The sequence below is a fragment of the Anser cygnoides genome, chromosome 2, assembly GCF_040182565.1.
Source record: "Anser cygnoides isolate HZ-2024a breed goose chromosome 2, Taihu_goose_T2T_genome, whole genome shotgun sequence".
NCBI lineage: Eukaryota > Metazoa > Chordata > Aves > Anseriformes > Anatidae > Anser > Anser cygnoides.
The window spans coordinates 42,515,121-42,538,140 of NC_089874.1; the positions used below are offsets into that span (position 1 = coordinate 42,515,121).

Here is a 23,020-nt window from a genome sequence, read left to right on the forward strand (position 1 = left end):
CCTTTGGGGTGGTAGCTTTCTACAGTGAATCTGACAGCCCAGTCAAAATAATTCATAAGGCCAGTGATGAAAAGTACCGTTTACTTTTTCTGGTGTAAATAATCTTTGTCATTCTTCATCTGTCCTGATTTTTTCCCTTCTTTTTTTTTTGCTCTGTTTTCAGTATGTTTTTTTAATAATTATTCTTAACTCTCCAACTTAGTGTGCCTTATGTTCGTTGTTTAAAGAGCATAACAAAAACGTAGTCTAAACATCATTGAAGAAATTCTGCTCTTAAATATGAAATATCTTTAAATATTCTTTCCAGATTGCAGAGCACCTCACTAAGGTAGGTTTTTGAACATAAGTGTCAGCACGGTAGAAAAGGCAAGACCCAGCAAGAGCAAGGCAGGCAGATAGACTGTCACGGGTTCAAATAAGCATATCCTTTCTGTCTGCTAGGAAGTTCAGGATAAAATTCTGCCAGATCATAATGCTTGAAATGGTCTTATGTTATGTTAGAGGCATTGTTCGGCATTGTTCTGCATTCTTACTTTAATGTAGGCTTTAGCATGTATCTGGTTAATGAAAAGAAACTTACCACCATTTTTCATAGAACAGGAGAATGTATACAGTTTTGGGTTCCATAACCAAAGACTTAATTACTGATGTCTTAAACAGGGTAGGAAGCAAACTCAGAGCTTCAGGGGTGTCTTTATGGCTCTATCCAATATCCTAGGTTTAAAATATTTTATTTACATCTAATGGTGTATCATTGCTGTTGAATAACAGCAATGAGTTGAATGGGTTTTCTGCTCTCTGGAGGGCTTTTTGTAATAGAAGCATCCACGTCTTATACTTTTGAAAACTATTCCTGCTGTCACTAGTTTGAAAATAAAAAGCATCTATGTGTATATGTGATGGATTTTTTTATTTTATACAATTAAAACGAGTTGAGAACGTTTAAGCCCTTTGTTGGGGAGTGAGGATGAACGAATCCTCCTGCTTTCAGCAAAGGCTGTTCTGTAAAAGTTGCTTCTGTTCAGTAACTGTGAAACTTTAGCAGTTTTAAAACAGAAAATGACTGTCAGATTTTTTGTTGTTGTTTTGGGGAATCTATCGTGTTCACTTTGCCTCCAAGTTTATGTAAATGCTAGTTACTGACTGTGCGTAAACTTTTGAGACATTCATTGCTGGACAGAGAATAGTCATGTAAAATACAATCCCCAAAAATATTTTTTTGCAATTCTGTAGAAGGAAGAGATTTAACAGAGTTGATAATATTTGCTTTAGCTGGATTCTCCCAGCAGAATAGGAAATCAAGTTAATAGTTCTGGTCTCATCTTTCTCTCTTCCGATCCTGTCTGTTTAGGAATCAATTCAGGAAAATTTGGCATGTGATAAAACTTTATTTTCCTTAAGTTAAATATGCTAGTGCCATTTCTTGTGGATAACTACTTACATATTCCAACATGCGTTTATGTCCCTGAGTTTCATTAGTATCTCCTTACTGCTATGGTTAGTGAAAGGAGTTCACAGTGGAAGGTTTTAAATAATAAAAAAAAAAATAAAATTAAAATGTATTGTCTCTGTGATGAAAACTGCTGGATTGCCATGACAGAATGAAATTTATTCTTTTCTAAATGATATCAAGTTAAGATTGGGAAACGGATGCAACGGCTCATAGGCGATTCTATTAGTGCAATCAAGTTCTGATCTCGTGGTCTTAATCAAGGCTTGTAGTTAACAAACGTATTTTCACTCCAAGGCACAAGCAGCGGTTGCAGTGCAGAGCTGTCCATTGCAGACGTGCTGTTGCTCATCTCCGTTTCCTGACATTGGAGTTGCAATGGCCTGGCTTGCCTGAAAACTAACTCAGCCACCCTAGCTAGTGAGGAGGGGGAGATGCGTTTCACATCAAGGGTAAATCGTAACAGTGGCTATAATTCCTTTATGAGGGAGGACAGCCATGTTCAATGTACATATTGACATCGCATTGTTGTGCATAAAGCATGGCTGGTTATGCTGCTGATTTTTGTAAGGGTATTTGGTCTTCTGTAAAAGCCACGTAGAAACCCTTGATCTCTGTAAGCATCTCTGAAGCATTCCTTTGAGCTATTTTTTCCTCCCTGTTTCAAATTGCTTCCATGTAGTTTGGGAGTCCCAATGATTTGCTTCTGCCTTCTCTAACATAATAAATGTCTGCAGGTTCTGTGCAGATGTGGACTGGCAGGATAGTAAGTGCCTTTCAGCTCACACCAAGTTTTGGTGGAAAGAAAGGGGGAAGGCAGTTGATGCCTTCTACCACATAACATATGAGACTCAGCTGGACACAGGAGTTACCACTTCAAAATTCAGGTAGAACTGTTGGGATTGAATGAAGGTTTTTGACTCTTATGGCTCAGATTACTTTTTTTTTTTTTTTTTCTTCACTGCTAGCAGCAGGCCTGAGCTCTGGTTGAAGACTGAAGAACAAATGAAACTGTTATCTGGAACTAGACTAATTTGCCATCTTCTTTCCTGCTTCATCACTTTTTTTTCTTTTATCCCTAAATAAGTATGATACAGAAGTCTGAAATCATAGTATGTAGAAGAAAGCAGGCAAATAATCCCAACAGTATAAGCTTAAATTCTTAAATCTGTGACTTGCAACCAGCCTGCTGTACAAGAAAACAGATGTCATGCAATAAATTAATACTAGGCTGAATAATAAGCAAGATATATTGTTAAAGGGCTTTAATGCAAAGAAAGTGATTTCAGACTTTCATATGCTTGTTTTCTGTCTTTGTTTAAATGAGGCCCTTGCATGTGTTTTCTTTCCTTTATTCTTTTTTACACACGTTTGAGCTTTGTTGGGTTGAGAACTCAGTCTCTGGTTGGGCAGTTGTGATTAACTTATACTAAATAGGCAGCAGTAATGTGATTTGAGAATGAAAAGGATTCATTTCTTCTAAATGAGGGGAAAAACCCAAGGTTGAAGGAAATAGTTTACATAATCTGTAAACTAGTCAAGGAGCTGAATATTTATGCAGGTTGAAATTGACGCTTAGTTGCCCTCTAGGGGTTTTACATTAATACAGCATATGCTAGCTTTTGGGTGTTTTTTTCTTTCAGAATAAAGGTGGGAGAAATCTTTGGAAAACCTACATGCTGACAAATCTGTGGTGGTGGTGGAGGCATGTGTACATCTGCATTCAGCAAGTAAAGCTCGTTTAGTTCAGAACCCAGAGAATGGAGAAAAGATTTTTGGCCAGATTCTGATCTTAAAATTTCCGATCAGCGGGGGAGGTATGCATGGTCATTTTCACAGTCCTTACAGAGAAGACAGGATTTGCCCCAAAGATCTTTCAGCCCTAAGCAGAGATGGGAGACAAAAAGTTGCCCAGCGCTGTAGTGGTGCTGCTGAGGTCAGGGTGACCCTCAGCTCCTGCTTGCATCCTAGCCATTGAGTGCTGATGCTGTTCGAGTTCTTGGTGTCCTCAGTCTCCCCTGACTAGTGCACAGAGTCTTCTGCCACGTCTGGCCGTAGAGGAGCTGGAACCATGTTTGTGGACCCAGTGACTGAAACTGGTAGAGCTTCTGTCTTCCTTTTCTGTTGCTGTTACTGACCTTGTCATGTTGCTAAGCAAGCAGCTAACAAAACCTGAGTATTTATTGTTCATTGGGGTAGCATATGATATTTCCTAGGAATTATCGTCATGCCATGGGAAGAAACATGACTGCAGTGGCTTAAACGAAAGCCATCTTAGTTTTCCTCACCTAACCTTCTAATATTTCATTTGCCAATGGTTTTGTAGCAGATGCCTTGTTAGTACTTCTTCAAAGAATAAGATTGCTAAATAAATACTTTTAAGTGCAGTTGCATTTCTGATTAGGAAAACCACACTTCTGTGATTATTTTTGTTGTTTCTTTTGTAACAGTAGTGAGACTGTCTTACTCAAATCTTGTTGCATCAGAAACAAGATAACTGGAGCAGGCAGAATAGGTGGAGTTAAACAAGCAACTGCGTCCAAGCTTGAGTATGCGTGCACGCAGCTGGAGGAACACGGGGCAGCCGGCTGTCAGAAGCTGGAGTACAGTCCACAAGGCTTCATTACACCAAAGTCTGGATTAGTTCCAGTACAGTCTATGGTATTACACTGATTTTTATGCCGTTTGCCTGTTAAGCATTACATTGAAGAACAGTTCCTCTTTTCGGGGGGGGGGACCTCCATAGCTGACAAATAATTCCCGATGTGTTTTATTTTGCTTTGCAGTGTTGCCAAAAGCTTGTTTGTAAATCCTCTCTCTACAAGTATTTCATTTTACTGTCTTTGAAATTATAGCTGTGGCTATAGAGACATGGCCGTATCTCTTGATGTCTGCGTACAATCGGGTTTAAGCCCCATGTACACGTGAATTCTTTGCCCTCGTACCCCTTGGCTGTGACAGCCGGTAGTGGCACAGAAGCAGTTTCTTGGCCGAGCCTGCTGCCTGTTTGGGCCTGGCATCACGGCTTCCGTCTGCTGCTTCCTCGTCAAAACAAGTGAACCCACGAGCAGAGCTTTATGTCATCAGCTCTGCGTTTTCATCCTCCTCTCCGGCCCATGCCCAGTCTGCCTGTGCAGTAAATGCTTTTTGGAAGCCGTGCATCGCACCACAAGACATGTTATGTTGTGGGTGATGGTGGCTGGTTTTGGGGTCGTTTTCCCCTCTTCCTGTGATCAGTTTCCCTCTTTGAGTAAACACCTGAGCTGCTTGCTGTCTTCTCACAAGCTTTTGCTCCAGAATGGTAACTGCTCTGTAAGTTGGTTGTAATAAGCTGCCTGTCTTGCATTTATTCTGAATAGCATTGGCCTCATATGTTCACTTTAAAGTTGCTGAAAAGCTTGAAGAAAGCATGCGTTACTAGCTGTGGCAGAGTGTGTGGCGTGGGACAATTCCTGATAAAATGGAGAACCATGATCGCCCTTTTCCTGCAGGGCAAGTGGCAAACTCCTTGTGCAGCAGCTGGCTAACTTGCTTTGCTACCTGAGATCAAAAGTAGCTTAGTAAGCACCTTTTACCCCCAAACATTGGATGTCTTAGCCTGTAGCAGGGCCCATATGTGGCATATAGAGCAATGCACTAACCAGGCCGACCAGTGATGGAGTTTCCTTAGCGTGAGAGCTTTGGTCACTGTTGCAGGAAAGTCTGTGAGCAAGTCTGTGAAGGTGTGGAAGCGTGGAAAAGCCGCCAGGCTCAGAGCAGTGCTCACAGCTCATGGAGAGTTTTCCGGGACCCCAGCAAAATATGGAGCTGTAATGCTTTCTCACTTCAAACATCCTTTGTGCAGCAGTTTCAAAGGTGCAGGGAGAGTATGGTGGCTGGATTATTTGCTGTGCAATTTTAATAAGCTGGTTATCCCAGACAGCTTACTTAAAATGAGTACTGATGTACAGAATATGAAAGATGTGTGTTGAACAGTTCCAAATTTATAAAGCTAATGTATTAAGTAATACCGGATCTTGCTAAACTTTGATAGTATGCTTTCTTGTCACATTAAAACTCATCTCTTCAAAAGCCTGAAATGAATAGGGAAGCGTGACTTCCTACCTAGTCAGCGATGCACGTTCTTTTGAAATGTGGCCACCATTGCAGAAGGTCTTCAGTATAAACTTCAGAATACAGAAACACCAGAAAAGTTTTTTTGCAAAAAAAAATGTGCTTCTGGTTCTGTTATCCTTAAAACACTGAATAGTAAGTACCTCATCCAACACAAATGCTTCCCACACCTCCACACCAGCATACACTGAAGGCTACTAATTAAAAAAAAAAAAACTTATTTTGCAGTATATATTTAGTCTCTTTTTTTTTTTCTTAAGTACATGGTAGTCTATTTTGGAGGTGTTAGAATGATGGTTGGGACAGATCATAGGAAGAACTGTTATCTGTTAGGGAAGGTCACTTGCTCCTCATAAGGAGCACAAGTGTACTAATCTCTGATATTGCATCCTTGTTGGATTAGGCAGCATGCTGCAATTTTGGCCCCATTCTGTATGCCCTCACCCTCCAGCTTTCACTTTCAGTTTCACTTTTCCTTAAAGGATATTTTGTTTCATTCAGAGGAGGAAGTAATAATAGTAAAATCGGTATTTGAACTTTGAGTTAAAATCGTATGGCTGGAAATGTAGCGAACTGAACTGCGGGGGGGCATCTCCGAAATGCATCTGGGAAACAACGTGCTGTAAGCTGGAGCTGGTGCCGTGGTGGAACAGCTGTGTAATTGCCTCCCTGCCAGTTACATAAATGACCTGCTCTATCTCCACCGTGTGGTCGAAGGACACTACTGCTACTTCTGCCAGGCAGTGAGTCTGTCTTCTTTATAAATAGATCTTTTTATTTAAATGCAGAGTTCAGCTAAGGAGTCAGTCACTGTGGGACAGAGGGAGGGGGATGTTGTTGCTTTTAATCATCTGTTATGCTAACTTCTCAGCTGTCCCTGCGTGGCTCAGCAGCTCCTGCAGGAGAAGGGAGGATGAGCAGCGGCGAGGCTGCTGCGTGCTGCTCAAGTTGGATGCACTCGTTTAGATAGGAGCAGGCAGTGACAGACAGTAGCCATGGGGGAACTTGCATTTGTTCCAGTTCTGCCTCTTCCAGCGCCTGGTATGGTAACGCTTGATGTCAGGGATACTTACGGCAGGCTGGGAGGAAAATTAGATCAAGGCCACCTTAAAGAAAGCAGTTGTTGAAAACCAGTGTCGTTTAACTGGGTGGCTGTGCTTGCTGGGCATGGGTTACCCGGAACTGTGTGTGTATGCAAGGCAGTGCTTGCGCTTGACAAGAACATTCCTAAAGCAAGTATCTTCAGTAGGCAGATCATCATTTACCCAAGTAAACTGTTTCACAGCAATGTATTTACTTTGCTTAAAAGGATTTTTTTTTTTAAATTTCAGTAGGAGGAAAAAAAAGAGGTCTGCTTGCCTTGAAAAGTCTGCCTGAATCTGCCCGGCAGTTTGTTGTCTCTGAGCACTTAAATCTCCCTTGCCTGAGAAAGCACAGTCACTGTAAAGCCTCACACATAATAGCCGTGCCCTTGCAATTTCTCCCATCTTCATCTTTCTGAGGACACAACCCTCTTCTCTGTAATGCTGTGCTCTGGGTGTCTTGCTTAGCCAGGGGTGGGAGGGCTTTGCCTCTTAGCTCTTCAAGAGCTGGCTTGCTGGAACTTCCTGCTGGTGCTGCAGTGCTGTAGCCCTCTGTTTGGGGCACAACACGAATATATGTATGCATTTGTATGCATATACACTTACAGATAAGTGTGTATACACACAAAAACAACAACAAAAAAAGCTGACAAATCTGGAAATCCAGGACGAGAGATCAGGCTCAGGTCAAGCTTGTGCCTACAACTCCAAACTAACAAGTAGGTATTTTTAAGTCATCATCTTTGCCAAAGCTCTGTTTGCTGTTTAAGTCCATGTTCTGTTGAAGTTCTAGAGAATAAAGGCATGTTATTAAAAAAAAAAATCATGTCTGTCACAGCATTTCATCAACATTCAGTAGTCAGAAAGTACTATCTTACATTTGAAGGTGTACTTTTTTTTAAAAAAAAATCTTTTCTCTGGCTTTCTGGTTACTTAAGAAAACATTTTCACTGGTCAAGTTTCATTTGTACATTTGGAGTTCCTATTAAACAGAAAACTAACTTCAACTTTTCCACCCCTCATCCCACAAAGTTGTTTTGATCAGACCTCATGCATGCAGTAGTAATACAGAAAGGTAGAATGAGGAGAGCAGCGGGACTAATAACTGCTGAAAATGCCATGAGATCGCATGTGTACATATATAGATGTGTGTATATATATGTATTTCACAACTCTGATTTTAACTCTAATTAGTGCAACATGGTGTGGTTTTGTTATCAGTTTAAGTAGTTGTCTATTTTTCAGTTGTACTAATTGTGCTGGCTTGAATTACTGTACCTGGCTGTGTCTTCCTTGGTCTTTTTGTTTAAAGTGAAACAATTTGCATCTTTTTTACACTTGCTGCTTTTCAGTTTCATTCAGTCTCTTAGCGCTCATTGTGAAATTTGGAAGAAAAGGCCCCAACAATCTTCTGTGAACTAGCGTTAGATGTCTGGGACAGACAGAAGTTCTTCCCTGCTGTTGTTTGGGGCAGTGCCTTACTTTAGGGTTTCTGGCTGTACCTCTGGCAAACATCCGCATTCTCAGTCCAAATGCGAACAAAGTTCAGATGTCACAACATGGGCAGTGAGTCCAGGGAGAGAGGTTTCCCCAGTACGAACCCGTGCATCACGTGGGAATGGGACTGTGTCTTTGTCATGCACTGCTTTACCGATTTTATTTATGGAGAGAAGAGGACTCTGGAGAGTCTTTACGGGACTATTTATGGAGAGAGAAGAGACTGCTCCAGGGGACACTTACATTATGATGTATTTAGGAGACGAAAGCTTTGAGGACTGTTGCTACCAAGTGAAGGGCTATTGGTACAGCTGTCTGGGAGGCTTTTGGGCTTGCCGTTTGGGTACACGTCGCTTGTTCACACAGCACTGTTTTCATAGCTACGGAGCCAGCCTGGATTATTGTTCTGGAAAACTTCAGCTGACTCCACAGATAATCTCCTGGTGCTGCCACTACTGCTTATCTGCTGCCCTGAGGCTTCTCAGAGCAAGTAACCGGGTCGTTTGGGGAGGGAGGGACAAAACCAAGCACCTTTAATCTACATGGAGCGCCTCGTGCCTCTCCTGCATCCTGCTTTGGCCTACTGCAGCTACGCCAAAGAATTGTCAGGGAAGGAGTGGCAATACAGGCGGCTCTTCCACATCCAGCCGAGGGATACTTTGAGGCCAATTAATTTTTTGCAGCAGGATTTTGAAAACTTGCTAATGAAAAGGGAATCTGTGGTATGACACAACCACGACTGCAGCGGTTGTGACTTAAGCAGTTGAGACTTGGACCGAGGCAAGCTGGAGACAGGCCTATGTTGAAGGAATACAAGCTAACATATGGCTTTTTGGTATTGGGCTGTTTTTTTTGGTCTTTCTTCCTCCTCTTCTCTCAGAGGGTTGTCAATGTAGACCTACTGTGCAAGTGGTTGTAAGTGTTTTGAAAGGCATGTGAGGAGTTTGTGCTTCAAGGTACAAGCCAAGCTTACAGTTGATAGGGGTTAGGAAGAAACTTCACTTGAGAAAATGCTATGCCATAATGTAGACTTTTTGGCACCTTTTTTTTGAAGCAGCTATTACTGACTTCTGAGAAAGACAGTATGCAGGACGACTGGGCCCTCTGTCTGATCCAGTATGTCATTTTCTCATCGCTAATTGTAAGTGTCCCCTGAAGCAGAGTCTTCAGATTTGTTTCTAGGATATTGGTAACACATTTTCTACCCCAAGGCAATGTGTTTAGAGAAACAGTTTCTAATTTGGGGGAAACTACTCTTCCTCTGCATGTCACAGTTCTGCTGTCTGCCTTCTTGACAGCTCTCTTTTGCTGTCTGTTTACCTCTTAAAGATTAGTTACTTTTCACCATTTCGTAGCAGAGCTCAAGGTACGCGGTGATGTATTGGAGGATCCTGTCTGCACTGTATATTTTAAGACAAAGCTGGATTTCCATGGTGATCTGGAGAAGACTGGTCAGGAGGAGATACCTTTAATGTGGTGAATGTCCCTTCTCTAAGATCCCTGGGTCCTGGAACTGTCTCCCTTTCTAGTCCTGCAGCGTGTACTACTACCCATGGATTATCTGCCCCAGTACAGAGCTGGCAGCACGCTGGAGCTGGAAAAGCTGAAATGGAGCAGCTTTTTTGGGAGGTGGTGATGGGCAGGAAAATGGAAAGTATATGACTATATGTTGTATCAGATGAATATTTGTGGAGACAAAGTATTTGATCTGGTAACAGGTTCACTTGAAAGAATCAAGGTTATTTTATGTCAATTTTCTCTTTGCCCTATATAAGATGCATTTAATTATTTCATGCTATCTCCCTCTATTCAAATTAATCTGAGTCTTATATATATTGTTGCTCAAATTAGAATAATTCTTTAATCAGCTGTGTTATGCAAGCCATAGTAGACCAGAATAGGAAAGCTTCTCCTGGCATACTGACGATGCACGTATTTTATTTGTTATTGTAATTTAAAAGTAAAATCAGAAATATTGATTTCTACTTGACTGGAGAGATGATTTAGTTTGAATATCAGACTGATCTTAATCAGGTGAGAATTAATTGAGTTGGAGGTATTAGATATTCAGTGATGTTAACTGAACCATGATCAATCTACAGAGAAGCTTTCTTTTGTACTGTGTTAGAAATATCAAACAGCTTGTACTCTACTAAGTAAAACAATCTTCTCGTGTTCATCCTACTACTTCCTCTGGCTCATTAAATGCACCAGTAATCTATCCTCTGCATACTGAATAATCTTCCAAGTAACAAGCTAAGAAATCACAATTTAATACAAAATTAAAAGCACAATAACTTCACCATAAAACGTCGCTGATAAAGTTTTGTGTCACTTTAATGATTTTGTACAAACTTTATAAACATAGGTTGTAAAATCTTGTCCTCGTTTACGTTTTAATAGAACTGTTTCTTCCTCCTCCTACCATCGACCCCCAAATCCCTACTGTGCTTGGAAATCTTTTCTCCACCCAGTGGTAGAGCTCAAGGACTGATCCAAACCTTGGATAAAACTATTTCCTTTTTTTTTTGTAAGGGAAAAAAAAAATACCCCAGGAGTAGAACATAAGGCTGGTCTGGATCATGATACAAGCTTTTTTTTTTTTATTTTTTTTATTTTAAGAGTGTGATAGCAGTATCATAAGTGTTGAGAAAATATAAATGGTGAGATAACACCTCTGTAGGACTTTCTCTTAAGTAGTAAAATTGTAAAGTCTTTAAATAAACTAGAGCCAGACCCGAGAGGATCAATTTATCTTGATAATGGGGAATATTTCATTTATTTTATGTACAAGAACATGTGCAAAAAAGATACACAATGATGATTGATAAGTGGCAGTTCAATATTGTATTAATTGTACAACGCTTTGCAAGATGAGTGAATAGCAAAGTGCTGGGTATTGTTATGAGTCTGCAAAAAAAAAAAACACCTTCAAAAATGGCTTTTGTATTGTAGTTTATACAGTTAAAAAAAAAAAAAAAATCCCTTAGCATTGTTTTATCACCAGTTTCCATGCTGCTGGTTGTCTGGTGATAACTCACAAATGCTTTTTGTTCTTCTCTTGCTTTGCATGTGGAAGGCTTTCATGTTTGCCTAAAGCCATAAATACCTGATTAAAAAAAAATAAAAATTAAAGTTTAAAAAATAAATGCTATGTAAAAACTCCGTGCAAATACAGTCTGTTTGCTGGTTGCTCTCCTTTATTAAATCACAGAAAATCAAAACTTTGATTATTTTTAATGTTTGAGATGGAGCGTTACACTTTTTTTTCTATTAAGTCATCTTTTCTTTATGTGTTTGTAACCGAAATTTCTGCAGCAGTCTGACATGCAGATGCTGCCATTTCATTTTGCATTCAGCACAGGGAAGAGACCAGCAGCCTACCTATATATACGTGAGGGTTGGAGGGGGTGGTGGTAGGCTACGTAAAGAACCTTTGCGTCTTAAATACGGTGTTGCATTTTGTTTGTCCCCCATTTATGTGTCTGCAGACACTGAGATGTTGAATTTAACCACATCTGGTTTAACGGGGTTGAAGAAAATCATTATATCGCAGAATTGTGACAAGTTATATCAGATGCTGGCTTGGCCCTTCAGGTCAAAATCCTGCAAATTTTTATTTTCATCATACAGAAGCAAATACTTTTTGAGCCTATAAATACGTTCTAACAGAAAAATGGGCAGTACCCTCCCTTTTATTTCTTATTTCTTTTTTCTTTAAATTTAGAATTGTATGTGGTGGTGAACCTCCACTAACCTTGTTGTAACTAACTTTCTGGTAATGCATCTGACCTTTCAAAGTTTGAAAATCATCTCTTCTAATGTGTTGAATATTGCATGTGCCTCTCTGCCTGCTCGGAGGGATAGGGATATAATTTATCCAGCCTTTACTCTGAGATAAGTGAACTATTACCCAATTTCACTTCAGTTTCCATCTGTTTCTCATAATATCTTGTAGTCTAGCTATAAAAAATAATTAGAGGGGGGAAAGCTATTCAGAATTACTAAGGAAAAAACATTCTTTTAAAATCCTGACTATTTTTTAGCAAAGATTTATAAGGACTGTAAAGATTTTTGTATACAAATGTCTTCACTGTGTCAATCTTCTAGCTTTCAAAGAAACCTTAATAAAAAGAGAGGTCTGTAACCTAATGCAGTTCTTAATCAACCATCAAACATACTAAATAAGAGCCAGACATTCAAGAGTAATTCTTCGTGCCTCCAACATTATTTCTATAGAATTTACAAACAGAATAAATTTTAATAAACAAAACCAAAGTTAGCTGAGACACCTTGAGCAATAGTTTTAGAAGGGTTTTAAAAACTAATTCTGTTTTCCTGTGACCTTACGTGTGCCAGGACCTACAGAGCAGCTGTTCTTCCCTGTGTTTTCTGTGCCCTGATTTTTGAAGGAGCTGTAGTTGGGATAACACTGCCCTTCGATCCTCGGCATTTGGAGACCTGGAGTCGGTCTAAGCTAAAGAGGGGTCCACAGCCAGTTTCCACTGTAAGTGCCAGGCACCTGCGGGATCTGTCCTTATCTGCGCATAGACTGATTAGTGATGGACGTACACAGCTACCAGAGCAGAGCTTTATCAGAGTTCACTCTGAGGGGCTCAAGCTTATGTTTTCCTTCCAGCAAGGCATTTTCACTCCATCCCTCATTTTTTTTAGCTTGTGTTGCCTCTTGTTCTGCTCCTCAGCTAGTGCTGCCCATCAGCTATGTCAGCTGTGAATAGAGACCAAGCTGCGTTTGAGTTTCCACGCTCAGCAGCTTTCAGTGGTAGGGCGAGTATTTAGGACGTTAATACCATCATGCCTCTCTTAAAGCATGTTGAGAGGAGGGAGTACTTGCAGCATGCTGGCTGGAGATGCCTGGCTGTTTGAAAGGTGAGCTATGCAAATAATAATGCACTGTTTGTCTGGACTAGTCAAGCACAAAATAACTCCCAGCAGTGTAGAATGATGAGTATTTTAATTGTTCTCTCTTGATTAAATCAAACACTGTCAATTTTGAGATAATTTTATTAAACTTTTATTGTTTGTTTGAAACATACTCCATTTCTTTGTCTTGTTGCAGCCTGCACTGAATTTGCAGGCTGACCCAAATTCACATCTAGGTTCGCCGCTACCTGAGGTTCTGTTGTGGCAAGGAGAAAGAAAATGGTATTTCGCCACACGAGCTTGTAGAGTCATGGAAAGCTACTTGCTAAAGTTGTAAAGGTGGGATTGTGCGCGCGATTATTCAAAGACCAATTCTGCTCTGAGAGCAATTGTTCTTTGTATCGCAGGCGGTATCAGGAAACGGGCTCGTTTGGAGCTCGAGGCTGGGGTCCCCAGAGCCCTGATTTCTGCTCGTAGCTGTTAAAATGCCCAACTACAATGGGTTTGTAATCAGATCCTGCGTACCCGCTCCTTTTGTGGTGTGTCGCTCTGCGCCCTGAAGTTTTGGTCTACAATGCAGGCATTGCCCGAGTGAGGAATGTGTGGTGATGGTCAGATTACGGAGATGGAGATGAATTCTTGGTTTGAGATGATATCTGGAGCTATTGTGTGCTATTTGTGAGATTATTCTCCAGGCCAGTAGTTGTGATACTTTGTGCTGATCAACAGCGAGATGCTTTGTTTCATGAAAGAGTTGTGAGCAAGACCGAGCATGATTAAAATTAAAACAACGTTCTCCAGGCTCCTGTAAGGTTTCTGATAAACACAACTAAACCTGTCTTGCACCGCAGTCCTTACATGGCTGTCAAAGGGATTTTAAAGTGCTGGAAATGAGAGAAGTATGATTTAAGTTTTGTGTGCTCGTAAGGGGATGCCTGATACCTTTCATCCTGCTCCTTTTTTTCCTCCACGGTTAAGCATCAGCGCTGCTGAAGCTGGATAGCTGGAAGCAGTTTTATCACTTCGTAGCAGTGCTTTTTACGTGCCTGACCGTGCACCGCAAGCGGGGCCTTCTGGAGCGGGGGAATGCTTGCAGCTGCAGCTCAGGTTTTGTTCACGGGGACATCACGCCTTGAGCCAATCAAGGCTGCTGAGCTAACAAGTGAGAGGGACCTCCTGTTGTCTTCGGTGGTTTTTTACTTCACAGCTTCCAGAAGGAATGATTACTACAGAAAAACAGCACAGCACTTAAGGAAGTGCCTGTAGAGAGCAGAAATCAAGCTGGTCACTAGCTGAACCATGATCTTTCAAAGACTTCTGATGTTTTTTGCAGAGAAACAAAGGGCATTTTTAGAAACGTGATAATAGGTATGATTTTCTGACGTGCTGATGTAGGGACATTCAATGTTAAACACTCCAGGAAACAACAGAAAAAAATGTTAGTCACCTTTAAAAGTTGAATAAACGTTTTGATAACATAATAGCATGCTCCCCGTATTGTTCTGAGCTTACATTGCTTCATAAGCTTCAGCTGTTTAGAGGTGTCCTCAAAATTGTACATGTATATTGGGGTGATTTGGGGTCTAAAACCAAAACATGCACCAAAGGAGGTCTGAGAAATTGAGCACGGTTGTTAATAGGTACCTTTGAGCACAGGTTACTGTGTCTTTCCAACTAGTAATTAACCAGTTAATGCTTTTTTTTTTTTTTTGGCATACTTTGATCTGGTACATTTTAAAGTGGAGCGTTGCGGTGCGACCAGTGTGTAACGCTAGGTGCTGTGTGTGTTGAAGTGCTCAGTGGTAACGTGTTCAAAATAGGTGGTAAGACGTCAGGTCTTTGGAGAGTTTTGCCAAGATCTAAGTTTGGCAGGGTAAGGACACAACACGGTCATTGAGACTTTGAGCAGACACAAAAAGGTTAAGGGTTTTTTGGTGTTATTTATTAAAAGCCTAATACAGCCATCTGCCGGCAATAAAAATCATGGGTTGAGATTAAGACATGGGGGGGGGAAGGCAGAGGGTGGAGGTGACAAGGCCAAATCCTGCTCCACCTCCGGGCCTCGCAGACATGCTTGGGGGGAGCCCAGGTTGAGCCGGGAGCCGCAAACAAAGCAAAACAAGGAATGGGTTCCCAACTTCGCATGGGCAGGCAGGTGTTCAGCCACTCCCAGGAGATCAGGGCTCATCATGCATGTAACAGTTTCTCGGGAAGATAAACACCATAACTCCCAACGTCCCCCTTTTCTCCTTTCCCCCTACTGCTGAGCATACTCTGTGTTTGCTTGCACCGTGTGTAAACATAATGGATGTACACAGTGAGTGCAGATGCTGTTTTCCCTCCGTATCATCGTGAAGTTTTGGTGTTACTGGATTAGCTGTAAGTTTTACTAAGGATACGTAAGAATGTAGCAATTTTTGTCTGTCCTGAACTTGTTGCATAGTAGATAACTACCAGGAAGAGCTTGGAAGAGAAGAAGTAGATGTAACTCTGGAAAGGGACCTGGTAGATCTGACTTTGTTCTTGGCTCGGTGACTGGTTGATCTTGGACAACTGGCTTTCTCTCTCTGCTTTTCTTTTTCCACCTGATGCTTACTAACGTAGACTCCTTTGAACAAAACAGTCTGAAATCTTCTGGTAGGAATAACAGCTCACTCTTACCTAGTTTATTATTTAGTGAAACATCTGTACAGGGTGCTGGTAACAATGAGGCATAATTTGAGTTACTCCCAGATGCAAAACACAGCCGTAACCATGACTTTCCTTCCCCCTCCCAGCCCCCCAAACTATGTGTGTTTCAGCGTCTCACTGACTTGTTCTGGAAGTCTCGAGGCCCTCAGACTGTGTACTTCCACTTCACTGAGCACAAGGATGCCGGAGTGTTTCTCTTGGGAGGAGGCAGATGATTGTCTCTCCTCCCTTTTATATTCTTTTGTTCTGAAATGCCACAGACCGTGATCCCAGGAACGTTGAAGATCGTCAGTATTTTCACAGACAACGCTCCTTGCGTGTCCCTTTGGACTTTGAAGAATCTCTGGGGTGCAGAACACCTGAAGGCCCCACACCACACAGAAGCCAGCAGCCCTCCTTGCAGCACTGGGGTGCCGTAGAGGACAGCCTGGCACTGCGGGCTGATAAACTGCTGGCTTTTCCCTTGCGCTCCTGGGAGAAGAGGTTTTTTGGAACCTCCAGGAGAGAATCAGGACCTGTCTTACCTCTTATCCCAAGGAGGTGACTGCCAGTGGCATTCCTTTGCGATATTAGTTGCTGTCAACATTGCTGCACTCTTAATTTGTAGATACCAATGTGCTTCAACAACCAATGTGCTTTCATTGTAGAGGAAATGCTAACAACCCTGGCTTTACCTAGCTGGTCATTCTTCTGTTTGCTTTGCTGTGATAGCCGTGATGTCTCATGATGAAAGGTCGGCATAAGAATTATGGATTTGCTGCAAGAATAGCTTCAGAAACTTGTTGGTATTAGCAACAGCAGTTTTGTGTGTGAACGTGTTATAGGAGGGGAGAATCCTAATTGAAATCTGTTGCTAAACAAGTGAAAAAGACCCCTCACAAACAGCATGAGACTCCAGGCCAACGATGCTTGTATTAAAAATAAAGCAGGTCTGGTTTGAGAGTCCCTCCAGCCCTGTAGAATAGTATAAACATACAAAGAGTTTATAAATATTTTTTATATTTATAGATATTATATCTAAATAAAACAATTATAAAAATTGAAATAATGTAAAATATATATATTTTCCTATCAATTTTCATTTCTTCTAATTTTTTTTTCTATAGCATTTACTAAATGCTGTAAAGAAACCGGTTTTCTTATGGTGGTGAAGTGTCGGAAAGAGAACACAGCACTGAAGGATTGCCTGGTTGGCTAGTAAGTCCCTTGTGAGCTTGTTTTGCTACATGGTTTTGGCTGTACTAATCTAAAATTAAGTACTAAATCTTCTCAGAAGGGTTTTGCTTGTGAGCTGGGTGGTAAGTTCCTGAAAATTGGATCTTTGCTATAGAAGAAGATGGGGGTGGTCTGGGCTTTACTTGAGAAGGCTTTATTTCACTAATAAAGCTGTTCCATGGCTAGAAAGACTTTATCATTTCAATGGTAATGGAGCCAGGGTTTCAGCTCAGGTGAGACATTGCCTGGTATGCACCCTGCTGAATTGCGTATGCGGGGATAGGGAGGAAGCAGTAGAAACACCTTTGTATTCTGTTCATATTCCCTTGTTGAGACAGAATAAGTTCATTTTGATTTTCCTTCTTGAACTGTCTTTCGCTATTTCGTCTCTGCTCTGAAAGTATCCTGCTGCTGCTGTGAACAGCACTAGGAAGCTGTTAAGGTATTAGAGGGGCTGACCTGATGCCACCCACAGTGGCTTGAAAGGTCTCGTCTTGAGGTCCCAATTTATCCCCACTGCCCCTGGCCTGAAGTGATTCTTGAATTTCTTAGTGTGAGGGTTACTGTTTTTTGAGCTTGATGTGGGCATAGGTGGTTTGTTTTTGGGTGGAATGCGTGTCCTGCCCTGTTAAACCAGAGGTTCATGTTAAATGCCTTTAAAGTAGTGGCAGTTGGTCTCAGATAGGTGGGAATTGGTGGAAAAACCTCTGCAGCTAGGCAAGTGTTCAAACCAAACTGCAGCAAGAACTTCCTGGAGTTTCTCAGTTTTATGGGTCTGTACATCCATGTGGTAAATTCTGCCTTTTTAAAAAACAAAACAGCACAAAAAACAAACAGGCACAGTGGAAAAATATTTAGTGCTTGAATAATTCTATTTAAAGTTAGAAGTAAAATGAATTAAATATAATGATCCAAGGCCCTACGTGTTTACTATTGAAGCTATAAACTTAAACCTGTTCCTATGAAATCCAGAGTAGTTGTTCAGGTATAAAAATACCCGTGTTATCCAGTAGCTTCTCATACTGAGGAGGCCTAACTGCAAATAATGAGGAATAATATGGCTTTATTCAAACATTAGAAGTATTTCCCTTTATCTACTTTCTGTATGGTTTCAGTGCATAAGCCTGAAAAGGACTATGCCTCGAGAGAGAGCACTGTTAGAAGAGAATGCAGACCAACTCAGTATTTAGGCTTCAGGAAGATGAGTTTCACTGCTTCTGTGCTTTCTAAAACAAAAAAACCACAACAAAACACACATTATTGAAAGCAGACAAATTTCTGTGCGTGTGAAAGGAAGATCAGTTTGGAGTGCTATTCATGTAGTATTTGTTCCATATTCCAAGATGTAAAACAGTATTTTGTTTGTCTTGTAGCTATTCTGATCCGTCATTCTATGAAGAATGCAAAACAGAATATTTGAAGCAAAGAGAAGAATACAGAGCAACTGGAATTAAGAAAAAGAAACAGAAGATTACTTCAAATATATAATTAAAATTTAAAATGAACTTTTCAAATTTTATATCCAACTTAACTTGATTTAAACATTTCTTATAAATCATAAGTACTGCTGTGTGGAATTTAGCTGAAATTCCCTACATAAGATGTAAATAAAATCTCTGAACTTGCAAGGTCTACATCTTTTATTTTCTGGAATAAAGGCTATCAAGCATGCTCTCATGGTTTGCAAGAGAAATTACAAAGGTCCCCTCCAGACCTGAGACGTTGTTACAAGCTTTAATTTCTGAAAGGCTGTTTGTTATTTTATCTAGTAGTATGTGACAGGCTACATAAAAACTTCAGGGTGAATAATTTAAGCTATATAAAGTGGTTTTAAATGGGGTCTATACTGAAATTGGTGTATTTTCTCATCTGAGTTGAGGGTATAGGAAAATATTCCTGATGCTCTTGCAAGAAGGGCAGCAAATGCAGAAGAGAAAAGCTCCTTGGACCAATTTGCTTCACCATTTTCATGAAAACGTTGAGTCATGTGAGAGCCTGATAGTACTTCCACGTGTGCTATGAGTCATAGTTTGAGTCTGCATTGTCAGAAGAGAGGGCTGCCCCGTGACTGAGCATGGCACAACTCACTGCTTCAGCTCCCGCGGAGAAGAGTTGTCCAATCTAGATTTTCCTTAATTATAGGAGAAGGCACACTGAGGGCAGAAAATACATTAAAAAATCATTGAGAGCAGTATCTTCCCCCACTTTCACTTTTCAGCACGGAGATGACTATACACGCTTCCATACTTCAAAAGTGGTAAGTGACCACACTTGCAAAATTGTTATGGATGAGTACATAAACTATGCACGTAAGATGCTGGTCAGTTCTTAAACATCCATTCATGGTGGTGCAAAAATTAGGTGTAACGAAGTCCCTGTATAAAGAGAGGTATACAAAGGATCTTTTGTATACAGATACTTGAAGCTGCTGAATTGTAGAATCCCCAAATCCATAAATGGCTTCACTAAAGGGTACAGTGAGTAAAGTCCGTAAAACTCTTCATATTACCATTTCAAAAGATACCCCAAAATAAGACATTTCTTTACAAGTAAGGAAAGGCTATGATGCTGAAAGTTACACAGTAACTTCCATGGCTTGATTTTAAAACAATAATTAGCCTGAAAAAGTAATAATAATGGCCATTTTTTTTGACTTATTTTGCATACTGTTTTGCCACAAAACTAGTATTACTCCAAAGCTATTCAAGTGGGAAATTCAAACCAAACTCTGAGATATATGTATGTAAAGTACTTACGTTAACAGTGCAGTTTAGCCCTTGCCCTTTATTGGAATAATAATATTGCTTCCGCTGTTAGATAGCGGATTGTCTGGAGGATTAGGGAATGCTTGAGAAACAAAGACTAGACGATGTACAGCATTCTGGCTTGTCAGGCAAGCTTAAGTGGCACCCAGCTCCACAACTAGCCAACACAGAATGGGGGCTATGAACTACAGTGGGTTCTGTGGACGAGTTTTTTACACATGTACTTGCTCTTGGCATCTTAGTTCAAGCATCTTGAAAAACAAAAGAGTGTACTTCAGATCACTTAGTTACTTAGTTGTAATTAATTCCCCCCCCCCCCGTCAGAGGAATCTTAAGATAGATGCTGATCCTTATTTATTTACATACCTCAAAGACAGCAACTGTTCTGTTACTCCAGTGTGAAGGGAGACCTGCTATACTTACAGGCTCTCCGTCCAGAGGTTTGTGTTCATTATTTTTGTCAAAAACCTGGACAGAAATGCTTTGGGCTGGGGTAAGCATTCTTGTAGAGGCAGCGCCCTGTGCTGCCAGGGGAACGCAGGTGCCAGCACCGTCCTCTCCTGGCTCTCACTCAGGCTTGTACCACCGCTGGTCAATACAGACAGGAACAGCAGCAGCATGGGTGTTCCTCCTTTTCTGGCCTAGCAGGAAGTAGGTGAGGAGGAACCCCAGTGCAGTGACTGGTACAGCTGGTAGAATTTACACCGGTAATAGAACAAAGTCCTGTTTAACCTGTAAGTATTACTCCCCTACCATTTTATACATGCTTCACATGCAAGACTGCAACCACCTTGCTTGCTTGCCAAGCAAACTCTACTGTCAACCCTGAAATTGCACCTACCACATCATGCCATAACCCATTCACTTTTCTTTACCTACATAGTTGCACGTGTAAGAACCGGGTTCTCACACCTCTTCGTTTGCTGTGGCATTTAGAGCTGGGCTCTGCCCTTAGCTCTGGCATCAGCTTCCTCTGTAACGCACCCCTGGCCTTAATTTGATGTTTCCTAGCTTTGAATTCTTGATTTCACACCTTTTGTATGCTTCATGTCTTGTGCAGTATCTTGTATTTTAATTGCATTTACATCTTTTATTTAAATTCAGAATGAAAGAATGAGAACTATGAAGTGACAAACTCATGCTAGTAAATGCTTTGGGTTTTGCTTTCATCGCAGCTGCAGCTTCTCCTTCCTACTCAGGTTACAGGAAGCAGCCCTAGATTCTAATCAAGGTAATAAAGCATCAGTAGTACTGATAAAGCAGTAATGTAGTGAAGTGCATTCTTCCTCATACTCCTCCTCAAGCAGGGCCTGCAGGATTGTGTTCTGTTTACAGGGCCACAAAAATGTTCGAGTACATTTGAAACAAGTGCTCCATCTAGTTAGAGTAACAGTAAGCATCTGGTTATTTGCCATGCCTCTTCCCTAGATCAAACTCCCTGCTCAAAAACACCCTCAGCACCACAGTTACTGCATCTTGTACCGCCCTGCTGCTCAGAACACTTTGTCTTTCATCTCAAAGTACAACGCAATGAATTCTGCTCTGCTAAAGGGTACAGACCGAGGGACGCCAATTTCAGCTCATGTCACAACACTTACAGACGAGAATTTTACAAAAATGTTTGAACTGCTTACAAGACTTGAGAATATGCAACAAAATCAAAGTGAAGGCTTACCTTTAGTACTGATAATAATAATAAAGAAATAACTTTTGTCCATTGTGCCACGTTCATACAACTGGCATACTCTTTCCCCTACAAAGAGGAGCAAAAGTCTGACCCATTAAACAAAATACTTCTTTCTGTAGTTGTGCTACAAAAAGCAACAAGGAAACACCTTACCTTTTTTCCACCACTTCTGTTCACAGAACCTGTCCGAAGAGCAGAAAAAACTGCATGCAAGTTGTTCAGCTACTGAAGCTTTTCACTCTTCCCTTACTAGACCACAACATCATTAAAAAGACAGGTGGCTGAGCATAGGATCCTCCAAGTCTACTGCAAAGAGTTTTTGAAATGAAATCTGATTAAATCTGTTTTACGTCTCTAGTATAGTTCGCATGCTTATATGGGCCCGTGTTAAATTATTTGCCATGGCTACTGTTTTCCTGTACCTCCACCATATGTCTGGTACAGCTCTCATCATCTTCCAGCTGTAAAAATTTGACAGCACATTACAGCTAATTTGGGAGTTCACTTTTCTTCCCTATGGATATTTCACATTGGAGGAAAACTAATCAGCTGAACACCCACAAAACTGGCAGGGAGACTTTCAAGATTTTAAAATTGTTCAAAATTAATCAAGTTACAGTGGAAGTTTACATTGTGCTGCTAGGTTAGTCCAAGTCTCCAAACATCCAGATACATATTCATCAGCTTGCCATATGCTCACTTAAACGTGCAAAGCAACAACCTCGTCCTGCCCAAAAGCTGTCATTCATTGCTGTTGAATGAAATTAGTGCTTTCTTAAATTAAGAATTATCAAAACTATGGGGTAAGTGAAGTTTTAAAATGTTCAAAGCTCACATTCAAGTGATTTTTTTTGTCACTTTACATACTTATTGAAGGTTTTGGGCCTTACCTTGTGCAGTTTCACTGCTTAATGTAATAAATGCACACAAAGCACCACAGCCCCTTTACTACAGCTACTTCTGCATTTAATTTGCTGTCACTACGATGAAAATGGAAGAAGTACCTTAAGCCACTAGTGGCATGGATTTAAATGACTTTTCCATCTTGAGTCAAAATTTGATTGTATGCTTCAGACCAACAGATGTTTCACAAGCCAGCCAGCTCCCAAGTGGCTGCAGATCTGGGGACTTCCTTTTCAAATGTTACAGTTTGGCCACGGCAATGAGTGACTGGATTGGAAATGCTGCCTACAGCAAGCTCTCCGTGATGCTGCCCTCCTATCTCAGGTGTCAGCACTTCTGAAGTCCCTCTCAGCAAACACTGCTTTCCTTCCATGGCCCCTTCTCCGGCACAGTAAGCAGCACAGGTAAATCAAGGGCTGGAAGCAAAGCCTGGAAATTCTTAGTCACTGCTCAGAAAAGCTTAAAAATGAAGCTTCCCCATCATACAGGGCAGGCTGCCATGCTGGCTTTTGACTCAGCAGTGAAACCCCAGTAACACACAGGAACTTAAGATAACCAGGTCCTTCAGTTCCAACATCCAAGAGAACGCTTCTCCCAGAATACACTGAAGCAGTCGTTTATTTTCATCCTGAACAGAGAAGAATGAACCTCAAACTAAACCCTTTGTATTTGGAGTGACCTTTATACATAATCAAGAAATTAAATCCAAGTAAAAGTTTCTGTGCCTAATACT

The 23,020-nt window shown here is 40.9% G+C and overlaps 1 protein-coding gene across 1 annotated transcript in view; it reads left to right on the plus strand.

The window, feature by feature from the left end:
* The window catches only part of CMC1 (C-X9-C motif containing 1), a 41,290-nt gene extending 22,730 nt beyond the window's left edge, over nucleotides 1–18,560 (plus strand). Inside the window, exons 3-4 of the mRNA XM_048076073.2 lie at nucleotides 16,824–16,914; nucleotides 18,306–18,560. Of these exons, the coding sequence (XP_047932030.1) occupies nucleotides 16,824–16,914; nucleotides 18,306–18,420 (206 nt within the window). The 3' untranslated portion in view covers nucleotides 18,421–18,560. The remainder of the gene's footprint in view (nucleotides 1–16,823; nucleotides 16,915–18,305) is intronic.
* The last annotated feature ends 4,460 nt before the right edge of the window (nucleotides 18,561–23,020 follow it).